This window comes from Anomaloglossus baeobatrachus, chromosome 12 (assembly GCF_048569485.1).
Source record: "Anomaloglossus baeobatrachus isolate aAnoBae1 chromosome 12, aAnoBae1.hap1, whole genome shotgun sequence".
In the NCBI taxonomy this organism is placed as follows: Eukaryota; Metazoa; Chordata; class Amphibia; order Anura; family Aromobatidae; genus Anomaloglossus; species Anomaloglossus baeobatrachus.
Genome location: NC_134364.1, coordinates 126,220,495 through 126,235,074, shown reverse-complemented (window position 1 = coordinate 126,235,074; position 14,580 = coordinate 126,220,495). Strand labels below are relative to the sequence as shown.

General features: G+C 47.2%; 1 protein-coding gene across 1 annotated transcript in view; it reads left to right on the top strand.

Moving 5' to 3' along the window:
- The window catches only part of LMNA (lamin A/C), a 23,567-nt gene extending 9,911 nt beyond the window's left edge, over positions 1-13,656 (top strand). The window contains exons 2-12 of the mRNA XM_075330531.1: positions 6,088-6,244; positions 6,321-6,446; positions 6,552-6,722; positions 10,391-10,516; positions 10,600-10,820; positions 10,890-11,103; positions 11,210-11,317; positions 11,402-11,521; positions 11,626-11,727; positions 11,811-12,059; positions 12,140-13,656. Of these exons, the coding sequence (XP_075186646.1) occupies positions 6,088-6,244; positions 6,321-6,446; positions 6,552-6,722; positions 10,391-10,516; positions 10,600-10,820; positions 10,890-11,103; positions 11,210-11,317; positions 11,402-11,521; positions 11,626-11,727; positions 11,811-12,059; positions 12,140-12,169 (1,624 nt within the window). The 3' untranslated portion in view covers positions 12,170-13,656. The remainder of the gene's footprint in view (positions 1-6,087; positions 6,245-6,320; positions 6,447-6,551; positions 6,723-10,390; positions 10,517-10,599; positions 10,821-10,889; positions 11,104-11,209; positions 11,318-11,401; positions 11,522-11,625; positions 11,728-11,810; positions 12,060-12,139) is intronic.
- Positions 13,657-14,580: the final 924 nt, after the last annotated feature.

Here is a 14,580-nt window from a genome sequence, read left to right as displayed (position 1 = left end):
TCTGTAGTGACATCACTGAGGTCTGATCATTGTCTGTAGTGACATCACTGAGGTCTGATCATTGTCTGTAGTGACATCACTGAGGTCTGATCATTGTCTGTAGTGACATCACTGAGGTCGGATCATTGTCTGTAGTGACATCACTGAGGTCGGATCATTGTCTGTAGTGACATCACTGAGGTCGGATCATTGTCTGTAGTGACATCACTGAGGTCTGATCATTGTCTGTAGTGACATCACTGAGGTCGGATCATTGTCTGTAGTGACATCACTGAGGTCGGATCATTGTCTGTAGTGACATCACTGAGGTCTGATCATTGTCTGTAGTGACATCACTGAGGTCTGATCATTGTCTGTAGTGACATCACTGAGGTCGGATCATTGTCTGTAGTGACATCACTGAGGTCTGATCATTGTCTGTAGTGACATCACTGAGGTCGGATCATTGTCTGTAGTGACATCACTGAGGTCGGATCATTGTCTGTAGTGACATCACTGAGGTCGGATCATTGTCTGTAGTGACATCACTGAGGTCGGATCATTGTCTGTAGTGACATCACTGAGGTCGGATCATTGTCTGTAGTGACATCACTGAGGTCGGATCATTGTCTGTAGTGACATCACTGAGGTCTGATCACTGTCTGTAGTGACATCACTGAGGTCGGATCATTGTCTGTAGTGACATCACTGAGGTCGGATCATTGTCTGTAGTGACATCACTGAGGTCGGATCATTGTCTGTAGTGACATCACTGAGGTCGGATCATTGTCTGTAGTGACATCACTGAGGTCGGATCATTGTCTGTAGTGACATCACTGAGGTTGGATCATTGTCTGTAGTGACATCACTGAGGTCTGATCATTGTCTGTAGTGACATCACTGAGGTCGGATCATTGTCTGTAGTGACATCACTGAGGTCTGATCACTGTCTGTAGTGACATCACTGAGGTCGGATCATTGTCTGTAGTGACATCACTGAGGTCGGATCATTGTCTGTAGTGACATCACTGAGGTCGGATCATTGTCTGTAGTGACATCACTGAGGTCGGATCATTGTCTGTAGTGACATCACTGAGGTTGGATCATTGTCTGTAGTGACATCACTGAGGTCGGATCATTGTCTGTAGTGACATCACTGAGGTCGGATCATTGTCTGTAGTGACATCACTGAGGTCTGATCACTGTCTGTAGTGACATCACTGAGGTCGGATCATTGTCTGTAGTGACATCACTGAGGTCGGATCATTGTCCGCGGTGACATCACTGAGGTCGGATCATTGTCTGTAGTGACATCACTGAGGTCGGATCATTGTCTGTAGTGACATCACTGAGGTCGGATCATTGTCTGTAGTGACATCACTGAGGTCTGATCACTGTCTGTAGTGACATCACTGAGGTCTGATCATTGTCTGTAGTGACATCACTGAGGTCGGATCATTGTCTGTAGTGACATCACTGAGGTCGGATCATTGTCTGTAGTGACATCACTGAGGTCTGATCACTGTCTGTAGTGACATCACTGAGGTCGGATCATTGTCTGTAGTGACATCACTGAGGTCTGATCATTGTCTGTAGTGACATCACTGAGGTCTGATCATTGTCTGTAGTGACATCACTGAGGTCTGATCACTGTCTGTAGTGACATCACTGAGGTCTGATCATTGTCTGTAGTGACAGCACTGAGGTCGGATCATTGTCCGCGGTGACATCACTGAGGTCGGATCATTGTCCGCGGTGACCTCACGGAGTATTTCATGCCTGTGTGGTGTTAGTCCCGCTCTTCTCACACCTGTGCTCAGGTAGTGATTCCTTTCGTACATGTGTGACCCCCTCCACCTTGTCTTTTCCTGTCTGGTTTGACTAGTCCTGGCCTCGCCCCCAGATCGGCTGCGCCCTCAGGGGACTTCTGTCAGTTTGTTACTTTTACCTGAGACCTGGGTGTTCCCTGCATCTTGTAAAGCTAAGAATGGCGGGCAGACGATGCCCGGGGGAGCCTGGCTACAGCCCAATTCTGCGCAAATGTAAAGTGAGCTCCATCCCTGCAGATTAATCCTGGAAATGTAAAAATAAATTCCTTAATAATAATTGTTATTGTGATTTTCTTACATTGTGTCTTATAATTCAGTAAATTTCCTGACCCTGGCCACGGTTTGTGCTGACGTCGGGAGCGGCACCTCCTCCCTCCCGCAGGAGACTCCTGTATAAACATTGCGCCTGGAAACTTGGAGCGAGCCACCGTGGAAGCGGCTGCGGCCCCTGGAGCGCCGCCATATAGCGCATTACTGCGATCAGACCTTTATTTCTTGTATTTAGAGATAAAAATACCAGGAATGTTCTATGTCTCCACCTCCGGGGCTTCTACAGGGACCTCCGAAATGTCTCAGAACGTTTATACAGGACTTAGGGGTTCTGACAAATAAAGTCTGATGTGCGGCAGCTGCTGTGCAATCCAGCTGCATCTGATCCTGGGAAAGCTGGGTGATGGCCAATATGGGGAGATGTCCCCAAACAGCCAACATAGCTCCTGTGTGCTCAAATAAGTAGCCACCATGTTAGAGATCTTTTATATAGTGGTGAAGGGAAGCGGTCTGGCCTGGTGTCTGTATACAGTGGGATGGTCTATGGACTGTATACAGTGTGGGGGGGCTGGTGTCTGTATACAGTGGGATGGTCTATGGACTGTATACAGTGTGGGGGGGCTGGTGTCTGTATACAGTGGGATGGTCTATGGACTGTATACAGTGTGGGGGGGCTGGTGTCTGTATACAGTGGGATGGTCTGGGGACTGTATACAGTGTGGGGGGGCTGGTGTCTGTATACAGTGGGATGGTCTGGGGACTGTATACAGTGTGTGTGTGTGTGGGGGGGGGATGATGTCTGTATACAGTGGGATGGTCTGGGGCCTGTATACTGTGTGTGTGTGTGGGGGGGGGGGATGATGTCTGTATACAGTGGGATGGTCTGGGGCCTGTATACTGTGTGTGTGTGTGTGTGTGTGTGTGAGGGGGGGGGGATGATGTCTGTATACAGTGGGATGGTCTGGGGCCTGTATACTGTGTGTGTGTGTGTGTGTGTGTGTGAGGGGGGGGGATGATGTCTGTATACAGTGGGATGGTCTATGGACTGTATACAGTGTGGGGGGGCTGGTGTCTGTATACAGTGGGATGGTCTATGGACTGTATACAGTGTGGGGGGATGGTGTCTGTATACAGTGGGATGGTCTATGGACTGTATACAGTGTGGGGGGGCTGGTGTCTGTATACAGTGGGATGGTCTATGGACTGTATACAGTGTGGGGGGGCTGGTGTCTGTATACAGTGGGATGGTCTATGGACTGTATACAGTGTGGGGGGGCTGGTGTCTGTATACAGTGGGATGGTCTGGGGCCTGTATACTGTGTGTGTGTGTGTGTGAGGGGGGGGGGGACTGATGTCTGTATATGTGGCGCCCCTGAGGCTACCGTTGCCACAGAGGTACTGCACCTCAGTCAGAGGTGTGGTGCCCCATCCTGGATAAGAAGGAGGCCATCTATCGGTTCATGTACCTGCAGACACCCAGTTATTAGCTCACACATTAGATCAGGGCCGGGGCAGGGGCCATTAATGCTGTGACCAGTAGTCTGGTTATGGCACTTAGGCCCTGTGCACGGTCTCTAGAACCATCCAGGGGGAGGAGCTTAGTGGTGAGCTGTCTGAGGTAAAAGGGGCGGAGCTAAGTTGACCGTTGACAGAGTCAGTCAGGAGCGGGGAGGAGACTGACGAGGGGTGAGGGCCCCGGGGTCCTGCCCTGCTCTGAGGAGATGGAAGAAAGGATCCCAGTGACTTAGGGGAGGTGTCAGACCCCCTATAGTCACGTTTCACAGACAGTAGCTTGAAGTGAAGGGATTTGGCGCAAACGAGGACTCTGTCCCTAGACTAGGACGATACTTCAGGACTTCCTAGTAACACCGGAGGCCGGGGTGGCTGTACACACCTTTGGGCCACAAGCAGCACACGAATCCGCTGGGAGGGGGCCACAGAGGACCAGGGAGCCGGGCAGGCAGAAGGCCCATTGCAGGTCCGCGGCCCCTGGCTCAGGGCACTGTGTGTGGAGGCGCAGGATCGGCGGGAGAGAGTCAATGCAGAGAGACGGCCAGGAAAGGCAAACAAAGGGTGTACCGGTGCTGGCCTCAGACTTATTTGGGATTGGTGGTTGCCCATCACTGGGGATCCCAGCACGCTGTAAACTGAGAACCGGTGCAGTGAGCAAAACACTGTTATTGCAAAGCCCTGGTGTCATCTCCATTCCTCCTGCGTCACAGCCTGCCCTCATAGACCTTTCATTTAATCAACAGTTATCTCGTGGCCTCACGCCACCTGTGGGGAGTAAAACACCTCAGCTGCGCCCTCATCACCTTCCCCGGGAAACCCACAGCGCAGCGGCGGCCCACATAGCCGCAACACCACAGGTGGCGTCACCAACTTTAAAAATACAACTCCCATCATCATTCCGCTTGATTATTTAAAAGACACCACCAGGGTCACTGAGCCGAACCCAGCCACCGCTGATGTTCCCGGACTAGTCCGGCCCGATTCCGAGTACCCCTGGCCCTGGAGTGGGCATGTTTTATTCAGTGGGATGGTCTGGGGACTGTATACTGTGTGTGTGGAGGGGGCTGGTGTCTGTATACAGTGGGATGGTCTGGGGACTGTATACTGTGTGTGGGGAGGGGGCTGGTGTCTGTATACAGTGGGATGGTGTGGGGACTGTATACAGTGTGTGTGGGGGGGTCTGGTGTCTGTATACAGTGGGATGGTCTGGGGACTGTATACTGTGTGTGGGGAGGGGGCTGGTGTCTGTATACAGTGGGATGGTGTGGGGACTGTATACAGTGTGTGTGGGGGGGTCTGGTGTCTGTATACAGTGGGATGGTCTGGGGACTGTATACTGTGTGTGGGGAGGGGGCTGGTGTCTGTATACACTGGGATGGTCTGGGGACTGCATACTGTGTGTGTGGAGGGGGCTGGTGTCTGTATACAGTGGGATGGTCTGGGGACTGTATACTGTGTGTGGGGAGCGGGGCTGGTGTCTGTATACAGTGGGATGGTCTGGGGACTGTATACTGTGTGTGGGGAGCGGCTCTGGTGTCTGTATACAGTGGGATAGTGTGGGGACTGTATACAGTGTGTGTGGGGGGGCTGGTGTCTGTATACAGTGTGTGTGTGTGTGTGTGTGTGGGGGGGGTGGGGCAGGCTGGTGTCTGTATACAGTGGGATGGTGTGGGGACTGTATACAGTGTGTGTGGGGGGGGGGGGCGGGCTGGTGTCTGTATACAGTGTGTCTGTATACAGTGTGTGTGTGTGTGTGTGTGGAGGGTCTGGTGTCTGTATACAGTGGGGATGGTGTGGGGACTGTATACAGTGTGTGTGGAGGGGCTGGTGTCTGTATACAGTGTGTGTGTGTGTGTGTGGGGGGGGTGGTGCTGGTGTCTTTATACAGTAGGATGGTCTGGGGACTGTATACTGTGTGGGGGGGCTGGTGTCTGTATACAGTGGGATGGTCTGGGGACTGTATACTGTGTGGGGGGGCGGGGCTGGTGTCTGTATACAGTAGGATGGTCTGGGGACTGTATACTGTGTGTGTGTGGGGCTGGTCTCTGTATACAGTGGGATGGTGTGGGGACTGTATACAGTGTGTGGGGAGCGGGGCGTGGCTGGTGTCTGTATACTGTGTGTGTGTGTGTGTGGGGGGGGGGGGGGGGAGTGTCTGGTGTCTGTATACAGTGGGATGGTGTGGGGACTGTATACAGTGTGTGTGGGGGGGCTGGTGTCTGTATACAGTGTGTGTGTGTGTGGGGGGGGGGGGGGCGGTGCTGGTGTCTGTATACAGTGGGATGGTCTGGGGACTGTATACAGTGTGGGGGGGCGGGGCTGGTGTCTGTATACAGTAGGATGGTCTGGGGTGTTGGGTGATAGTGCTATTATATGGTATGCTGTGTGCCACATGCACAATGCATGGCTATGAAGACAAGGCCCGAAGCCCATGAGAAGGCTGCCCGCTCCTCAGGGGTGGGGCCAGGATCTGATCTGTGGTATTTATCTTTTCCAGAAACAAGAAGAAGGAGGCTGATCTGCTGGCGGCTCAGGCCCGGCTGAAGGATCTGGAGGCGCTTCTGAACTCTAAGGATGCAGCATTGTCCACTGCTGTCGGGGAAAAGAGAAACTTGGAGGCAGAAGTGCGGGAACTTCGGGGCCAAATTGCCAAGGTCAGAGATTATTGTCACCCGGGGTGGTGGATATTATCTACACCCTGTGCTGTATACTAAGAAATCTTCTCTACAGCTGGAAGGAAGCCTTGCCGATGCGAAGAAGCAGCTCCAGGATGAGATGCTGCGCCGCGTGGATGCCGAAAACCGTAACCAGACCCTGAGAGAAGAGCTGGAATTTCAGAAGAACATCTACAGTGAGGTGGGTACATGATCACTGTCGTGGTGTATACGGCTGCACTGTTTGCTCTTGTGCATGTAGTGTCTCTGATTTTATAGTTGACCTTATCCATCATTCATATTTCAGGAACTGCGAGAGACCAGGAATCGGCACGAAACACGACTGGTGGAAATCGATAGCGGCCGCCAGCGGGAGTTTGAAAGTAAATTGGCGGATGCTCTACAGGACCTGAGAGCCCAACACGAGGGACAGATCTCCCTGTACAAGGAGGAGCTGGAGAAGACGTACAATGCCAAGGTGACATGAGGGAGCTGGCTGAGTGGAGTATTGGAGCCTAAAGGGCAGCTTGCTAAAAATATACTATAATACTGCCTCCTATATATAAAACTACACCTACTATAATACTGCCCCTATGTACAGGAATATAGCTACTATAATACTGCCCCTATATACAAAACTACACCTACTATAATACTGCCCCTATGTACAAGAATATAACTACTATAATACTGCCCCCTATGTACAAAACTACACCTACTATAATACTGCCCCTATGTACAAGAATATAACTACTATAATACTGCCCCCTATGTACAAAACTACACCTACTATACTACTGCCCCTATGTACAAAAATATAACTACTATAATACTGCTATCTACAAGAATATAACTACTATAATACTGCCCCCTATATACAAGAATATAACTGCTATAATACTACCCCTATGTACAAGAATATAACTACTATAATACTGCTCCTATGTACAAGAATATAACTACTATAATACTGCCCCTATGTGCAAGAGTATAACTACTATAATACTGCTCCTATGTACAAGACTATAACTACTATAATACTGCCCCCTATGTACAAGAATATAACTACTATAATACTGCTCCTATGTACAAGAATATAACTACTATAATACTGCCCCTTATGTACAAGAATATAACTACTATAATACTGCTCCTATGTACAAGAATATAACTACTATAATACTGCCTCCTATGTATAAGAATATAACTACTATAATACTGCCCCCTATGTACAAGAATATAACTACTATAATACTGCCCCCTATGTACAAGAATATAACTACTATAATACTGCTACTATGTACAAGAATATAACTACTATAATACTGCCCCTATGTACAAGAATATAACTACTATAATACTGCCCCTATGTACAAGAATATAACTACTATAATACTGCTCCTATGTACAAGAATATAACTACTATAATACTGCCCCCTATGTACAAGAATATAACTACTATAATACTGCCCCCTATGTACAAGAATATAACTACTATAATACTGCCCCTATGTACAAGAATATAACTACTATAATACTGCCCCTATGTACAAGACTATAACTACTATAATACTGCCCCTATGTACAAGAATATAACTACTATAATACTGCCCCTATGTATAAGACTATAACTACTATAATACTGCCCCTATGTACAAGAATATAACTACTATAATACTGCCCCTATGTACAAGAATATAACTACTATAATACTGCCCCTATGTACAAGAATATAACTACTATAATACTGCCCCCTATGTACAGGAATATAACTACTATAATACTGCCCCTATGTACAAGAATATAACTACTATAATACTGCCCCTATGTATAAGACTATAACTACTATAATACTGCCCCTATGTACAAGAATATAACTACTATAATACTGCCCCTATGTACAAGAATATAACTACTATAATACTGCCCCTATGTACAAGAATATAACTACTATAATACTGCCCCCATATACAAGAATATAACTACTATAATACTGCCCCCTATATACAAGAATATAACTACTATAATACTGCCCCCTATATACAAGAATATAACTACTATAATACTGCCCCCTATATACAAGAATATAACTACTATAATACTGCCCCCTATATACAAGAATATAACTACTATAATACTGCCCCTATGTACAAGAATATAACTACTATAATACTGCCCCTATGTACAAGAATATAACTACTATAATACTGCCCCCTATGTACAAGAATATAACTACTATAATACTGCCCCTATGTACAGGAATATAACTACTATAATACTGCCCCTATGTACAGGAATATAACTACTATAATACTGCTCCTATGTACAAGAATATAACTACTATAATACTGCTCCTATGTACAAGAATATAACTACTATAATACTGCCCCCTATGTACAAGAATATAACTGCTATAATACTGCCCCTATGTACAAGAATATAACTACTATAATACTGACCCTATGTACAAGAATATAACTACTATAATACTGCCCGCTATGTACAAGAATATAACTACTATAATACTGCCCCCTATGTACAAGAATATAACAACTATAATACTGCCCCTATGTACAAGAATATAACTACTATAATACTGCCCCTATGTACTAGAATATAACTGCTATACTACTGCCCCCTATGTACAAGAATATAACTACTATAATACTGCCCCTATGTACAAGAATATAACTACTATAATACTGTCCCCTATGTACAAGAATATAACTACTATAATACTGCCCCCTATATACAAGAATATAACTACTATAATACTGCCCTTATGTACAAGAATATAACTACTATAATACTGCTCCTATATACAGGAATATAACTACTATAATACTGCCCCTATATGCAAGAATATAACTACTATAATAATGCTCCCTATGTACAAGAATATAACTACTATAATACTGCCCCTATGTACAGGAATATAACTACCGTGTTTCCCCGAAAGTAAGACAGTGTCTTACTTTCTTTTTACCCCCAAAAGTGCCACTATGTCTTACTTTCTGGGTATGTCTTATATTGGAAAAAATCCCACAGCAATTGCAGCAAGTCTCCATGCAATGTACCGTATGGGGACTTGCCGCGATTGCGCCCTAAGTGTACCGCAAGTTAAGGAAACTTAACCACCAGCGGCTGCACATGAGGGCACTGAGGCTGCGTGATTTTGTATGTTGTCCATGGTCCTGATGGACCACGGACAACATTACTGCAACATTTCAACATTTCTCGGTAGCCGAGCGTTCAGCTGAGCGCCCGACCGCCGGCATGTGTCAGCTCTCAGCTGAGCGCTAAGCCGTCGGCATGTCAGGGCTCTCAGAGCTGTCACATGCCGGCGGCATGTCAGGGAGCTCAGCTGAGCGCTCGGCCGCCGGCATGTTAGGGCGCTCAGCTGAGCGCTTTGCCGCCGGCATGTCAGGGCTCTCAGAGCTGTCACATGCCGGCGGCATGTCAGGATGCTCAGCTGAGCGCTCGGCCGCTGTAACTGTACTGTAAAGAAGAAAATAAATAAATACATTTTTACTACGTCTTACTTTTGGGGTACGTCTTACATTAGCCGACCCCCCCAAAACCCCCACTACGTCTTACTATCGGGGGTGTCTTACTATCGGGGAAACACGGTACTATAATACTGCCCCTATGTACAAGAATATAACTACTATAATACTGCCCCCTATGTACAAGAATATAACTACTATAATACTGCCCCCTATGTACAAGAATATAACTACTATAATACTGCCCCTATGTACAGGAATATAACTACTATAATACTGCCCCCTATGTACAAGAATATAACTACTATAATACTGCCCCTATGTACAGGAATATAACTACTATAATACTGCCCCTATGTATAAGAATATAACTACTATAATACTGCCCCCTATGTACAAGAATATAACTACTATAATACTGCCCTCTATGTACAAGAATATAACTACTATAATACTGCCCCTATGTACAAGAATATAACTACTATAATACTGCCCCTATATACAAGAATATAACTACTATAATACTGCCCCTATGTACAAGAATATAACTACTATAATGCTGCCCCTATGTACAGGAATATAACTACTATAATACTGGTGAAGTGGAGGTAAATGTCAGGCATAATTTATCTTTGTGCAGTTGGAGAATGCGAAGTTGTCTGCTGAGCGGAACAGCACGATGGTTGGAGAGGCTCATGAAGAGATCCAGCAGAGCAGGATCCGGATAGACAGTCTGAGCGCTCAGCTCAGTCAGCTGCAGAAGCAGGTGAGCAGGACGGCCATGTATATGGACAGGATGGCAGTGGCATGAGATAATGGTAATAAGTAACAAGCATTGTGTGTCTACAGCTGTCGGCCAAGGAAGCCAAGTTACGGGACCTGGAGGACGCTCTGACTCGGGAGAGAGACTCCAGCCGCCGGGCGTTGGCAGAGAAGGACAGGGAGATGGCAGACATGAGGGCCCGTATGCAGCAGCAGCTGGATGAGTACCAGGAGCTGCTGGACATCAAGCTGGCCCTGGACATGGAGATCCATGCCTACCGCAAACTCCTGGAGGGCGAGGAGGAGAGGTGGGTGACCCGGTAGGTGGAAGCCCTCTAGGATGTGGATGGAGGGACTGAGATGTCTTGTTCCTGTAGGTTGCGGCTGTCCCCCAGCCCCACTGGGCAGAAGAGGGGCGCACGATCAGCACATTCCGGGGCTCACGTTTCTTCATCCTCCAAGAAAAGGAAGCTGGAGGCCGTATCTAAGGTCACCAGCTACAACCAGCATGCTAGGACCACCGGAAAAGTGGCCGTAGAGGAGGTTGATCCGGAGGGAAAATTTATCCGTCTGAAGAACAAGTCCAACGAGGTGAGGGAGGCTCCATGATTATGACCCCTAGACGTGATGTGGTATCTGCAGTATGTCGGTGTACGTCTTTTCTAGCATCATTGACGCCATTTTTGTTGTATACTAGGATCAGGCCATGGGGAACTGGCAGATAAAGCGTCAGATCGGTGAGGACAAACCGATTATATTCCGCTTCCCCCCCAGGACCACGCTGAAGGCAGGACAGACGGTTACGGTGAGTGCTCACGGCGGTATCCCCGTCCTTCCTGGCACTGGGTGATGGAACGTCCGGCTCATTGCGTCTTTTCTATTTACTCAGATCTGGTCCTCGGGGGCCGGCGTTGCCCATAATCCACCTGCTGATTTGGTTAATAAGGCCCAGTCTTCCTGGGGGACTGGGGACAGTATCCGCACCGCCCTGCTAACCTCCAGTAATGAGGCGAGTAAACACAAGTCTGAGGGGGGGGGGGGATGGAGGTGCAGGGTCACACGTCCTCAGCTGTGGCATCCCGCTAATCACACAATCTTACCTCATCCCTACAGGAAGTGGCCATGCGTAAGCTTGTACGGACGGTGGTCAATGAAGAAGAGGATGATGATGATGAGGATGATGAGAGTGGGCACCACCATCACCATCACCATCATGTGAGTAATGCCTGACAGCTGCTTTAGTGTCTATTGCTTCTGGTTGTGGAGGACTCCATTACATTCCCTCAATCTCCCCGCAGGATGGGCAGAACTCCACCGGAGACCCCGCCGAGTACAACCTGCGCTCCCGCAACATCACCTGCACCACCTGCGGGCAGCCGGCTGACAAGGGGTTAGCGGGTGCCCAGAGTGCAGGCACCTCCTCTTCATCCTCCTACACCACCGTCACCCGTACTTTCCGTAGTACCGGAGGCGCCGGCGGCGGGAGCACCCTGGGGGAGAGTCTGACACCTCGATCCTTCATCGTTGGGGACAACCAACGTGCCAAGGTAAGGCGACCCGCCATTAAAACCAGTACCCATTCATAAATGGTGACCGCAAGGAATCATCCTGACCTTTATCCACGCAGGTGTCTCCGGAGAGCTGTGGCATCATGTAAGGACGCCATGACGCCAGGACTCGCCCCAAGAAGGCAGTGAAAGCTTTATTTTTCCTGTGGGATATATATTATTTTTTTTTTAACATCAGGAATTTTATATAGAAGGAGGTTTTTTCCAAAGGCAGACATTTTTCTTAACTAAAACCAAAGCTAAAACTAAAATTTCCGCACCCGTCTGCTGTCACCAGCACCAGCCCCTACTGAAGCGCCAACGTCCGGCTGACTGCGCTGTGATGTCGCTGAACCCTCCTCGGTTCTAGCGCTAAAAGTTTGGGGGTTTTTGTTGTTTGTTTTTTTTTGTTTTTTTACTAAAGACTATTCTAAAGTTATGAGTAAGAAAACAATTCGCTGCCGGACACAATACACAGATTACCTGGAGTACGGAAACCAAGATGGCGGCTCCTGCTCCATAGATCGAGGAACCAAAGAAGACGAGCTGTGTGCACATGACCGATCGCCTTAGGAAACCACTATGTGCCAGTATCAGAAGCTTTCATACCCTCTATCATAGAATACTAATCAGCAGCCTTACTAGCCGCCTAGTAAGCAGCCGCCATTTTGTTGTAGTCCTGTCACGTTCGGCCTTGACCTAAGCTGATTGCACTGTCAGCCATTGTATTTGTAGCCATAACAATGGGAGACGTTTACTTTGCGCCAAATCTTCCAATATAGGATATTTTCAGAGTTAGGGGGGATGTGTATGATTGGAGGCTGCAGAGTCAGGCGCGGGGGGCCCATTCCCACATTTAACACTAGCCTTTGTCGCTTTAATACTTTTTTTTTCTGGGGCTCCAACTCAGGGTCATAGTCCGGGGCCACATGTTTGGATTCATTGGGGGTCTGTCTGCCATCTTGCTTTCTTTTTTTATACCGCTTATATACCATAGTTACTCGTGTAGCCGTATTCATACCAGTGCATGTTGCTGTATCTATATACAGTATATATATATATATATATTGTAGGCTCGTTTTAATTATTCGGGGCACTAATATTTTTTTTTATTAAATCCAAATTATATTTTTTTGAAAGATCAAAAAAAAAAATATCCCATTTAAAGGAATACTGCGTATATATTAGGTTCCACCTCTTTGGGTGGGGGTGTCCCTTTAAAACTGGCCTTTCATAATCTGCTTTGCCATAAGCACATATTTCCTGATATCATAGATGATGATATATATAATGGTATATGAAGAGTTAATCCCGGAGATGGGGTTTATATCATGGAGTCCTGTATGTCAGTCTGGATTTGGTGGGAGTCCGGGCACCCGGCTGCACTAATGTTGTGATCACGAGATCATGGATGATCGGGTGATCCGGTAACACGTGGACCAGGTAGCTGGTACTGCTGGAGAGAGTCGCTGGTGGGGTTATGTTGAGGTTGTCGTCCAAGTGCCTTAGAAGAGCTCCCGAGCTTGTGAAGTGCCTTCCCCTGCTCCCAGCTTCTAATTTCTGTGCAATTTTGAAATAAAAGCCAATGATCCAGAAATTACCGGAGTCGTCTGATTCTTTAAGAATTGTGGTTAAGTATTAAAGTGAGTGTGATGGCAACTGGAGGCCACGGCCAAATGACCTTACAGATGTGCTAGCCAAGTCACAGCCAGGAGGCGAGGTTGCTAAATGGCTACACTCCCTGACAGAAGTTCTGTCGCTTCTCCATGTTATGTAAATAAAAGCTTATAACCTGACTTTAAATTCATCCATTGGTTTTGTAAATTACTCTTTTGAAAGCTGAAACCCTCACAAATTTGGTTTAGTTTATGAAAATAAAGTTGCTGCAAAGCTGAAATATTGATCATTTAATGAACACAGAAAGGTCAGATTTTGGCAAGACAAAAGTTTTGTCGCCTTGTCATATAATGCACCCAATCCTAGTTTACATCCTCACCTGTGCTCACTCAATGATCGGTTAATTAGTGGGTATACAAAAAGAAACCCAGCACCCCAGACCTTCACATGAACTGCAACTTGACCTCTGACAACATGCCAAAATCCACCCTGCGACCAAAGCCTTGATTATCAAGAGGCTGAAGACCAGATCCACTGCAGAGGTGGCTGGCACCTTTAATGTGTCTCAGCGTCAAGTACAAAGAATTTAAAAAAGATTTGAAGAGACTGGAGATGTTTTTGATAAGCCCAGGTTCAGCAGAACCCGCAAGACAACTGCTCAGGAGGAACGTTTGTTGGTTAGAAAATCCAAAGCCAGCTCCTCTTCCACTGCAGCAGAGCTCCAACAGGCCTGGTCACCTCAAGTCCCTGTGTCAACTAGAACAGTTTGTAGGATTCTGTCTCGAAATAGCCTCCATGGCCGAATCAGTGCCCAGAAGCCAGCACTAAACAAAAAGGCAATTACAAAACCAAGTGGCATTTGCCAAGTCCCACAGCCTGCTAAACAGATGGACGCTGGAAAAGT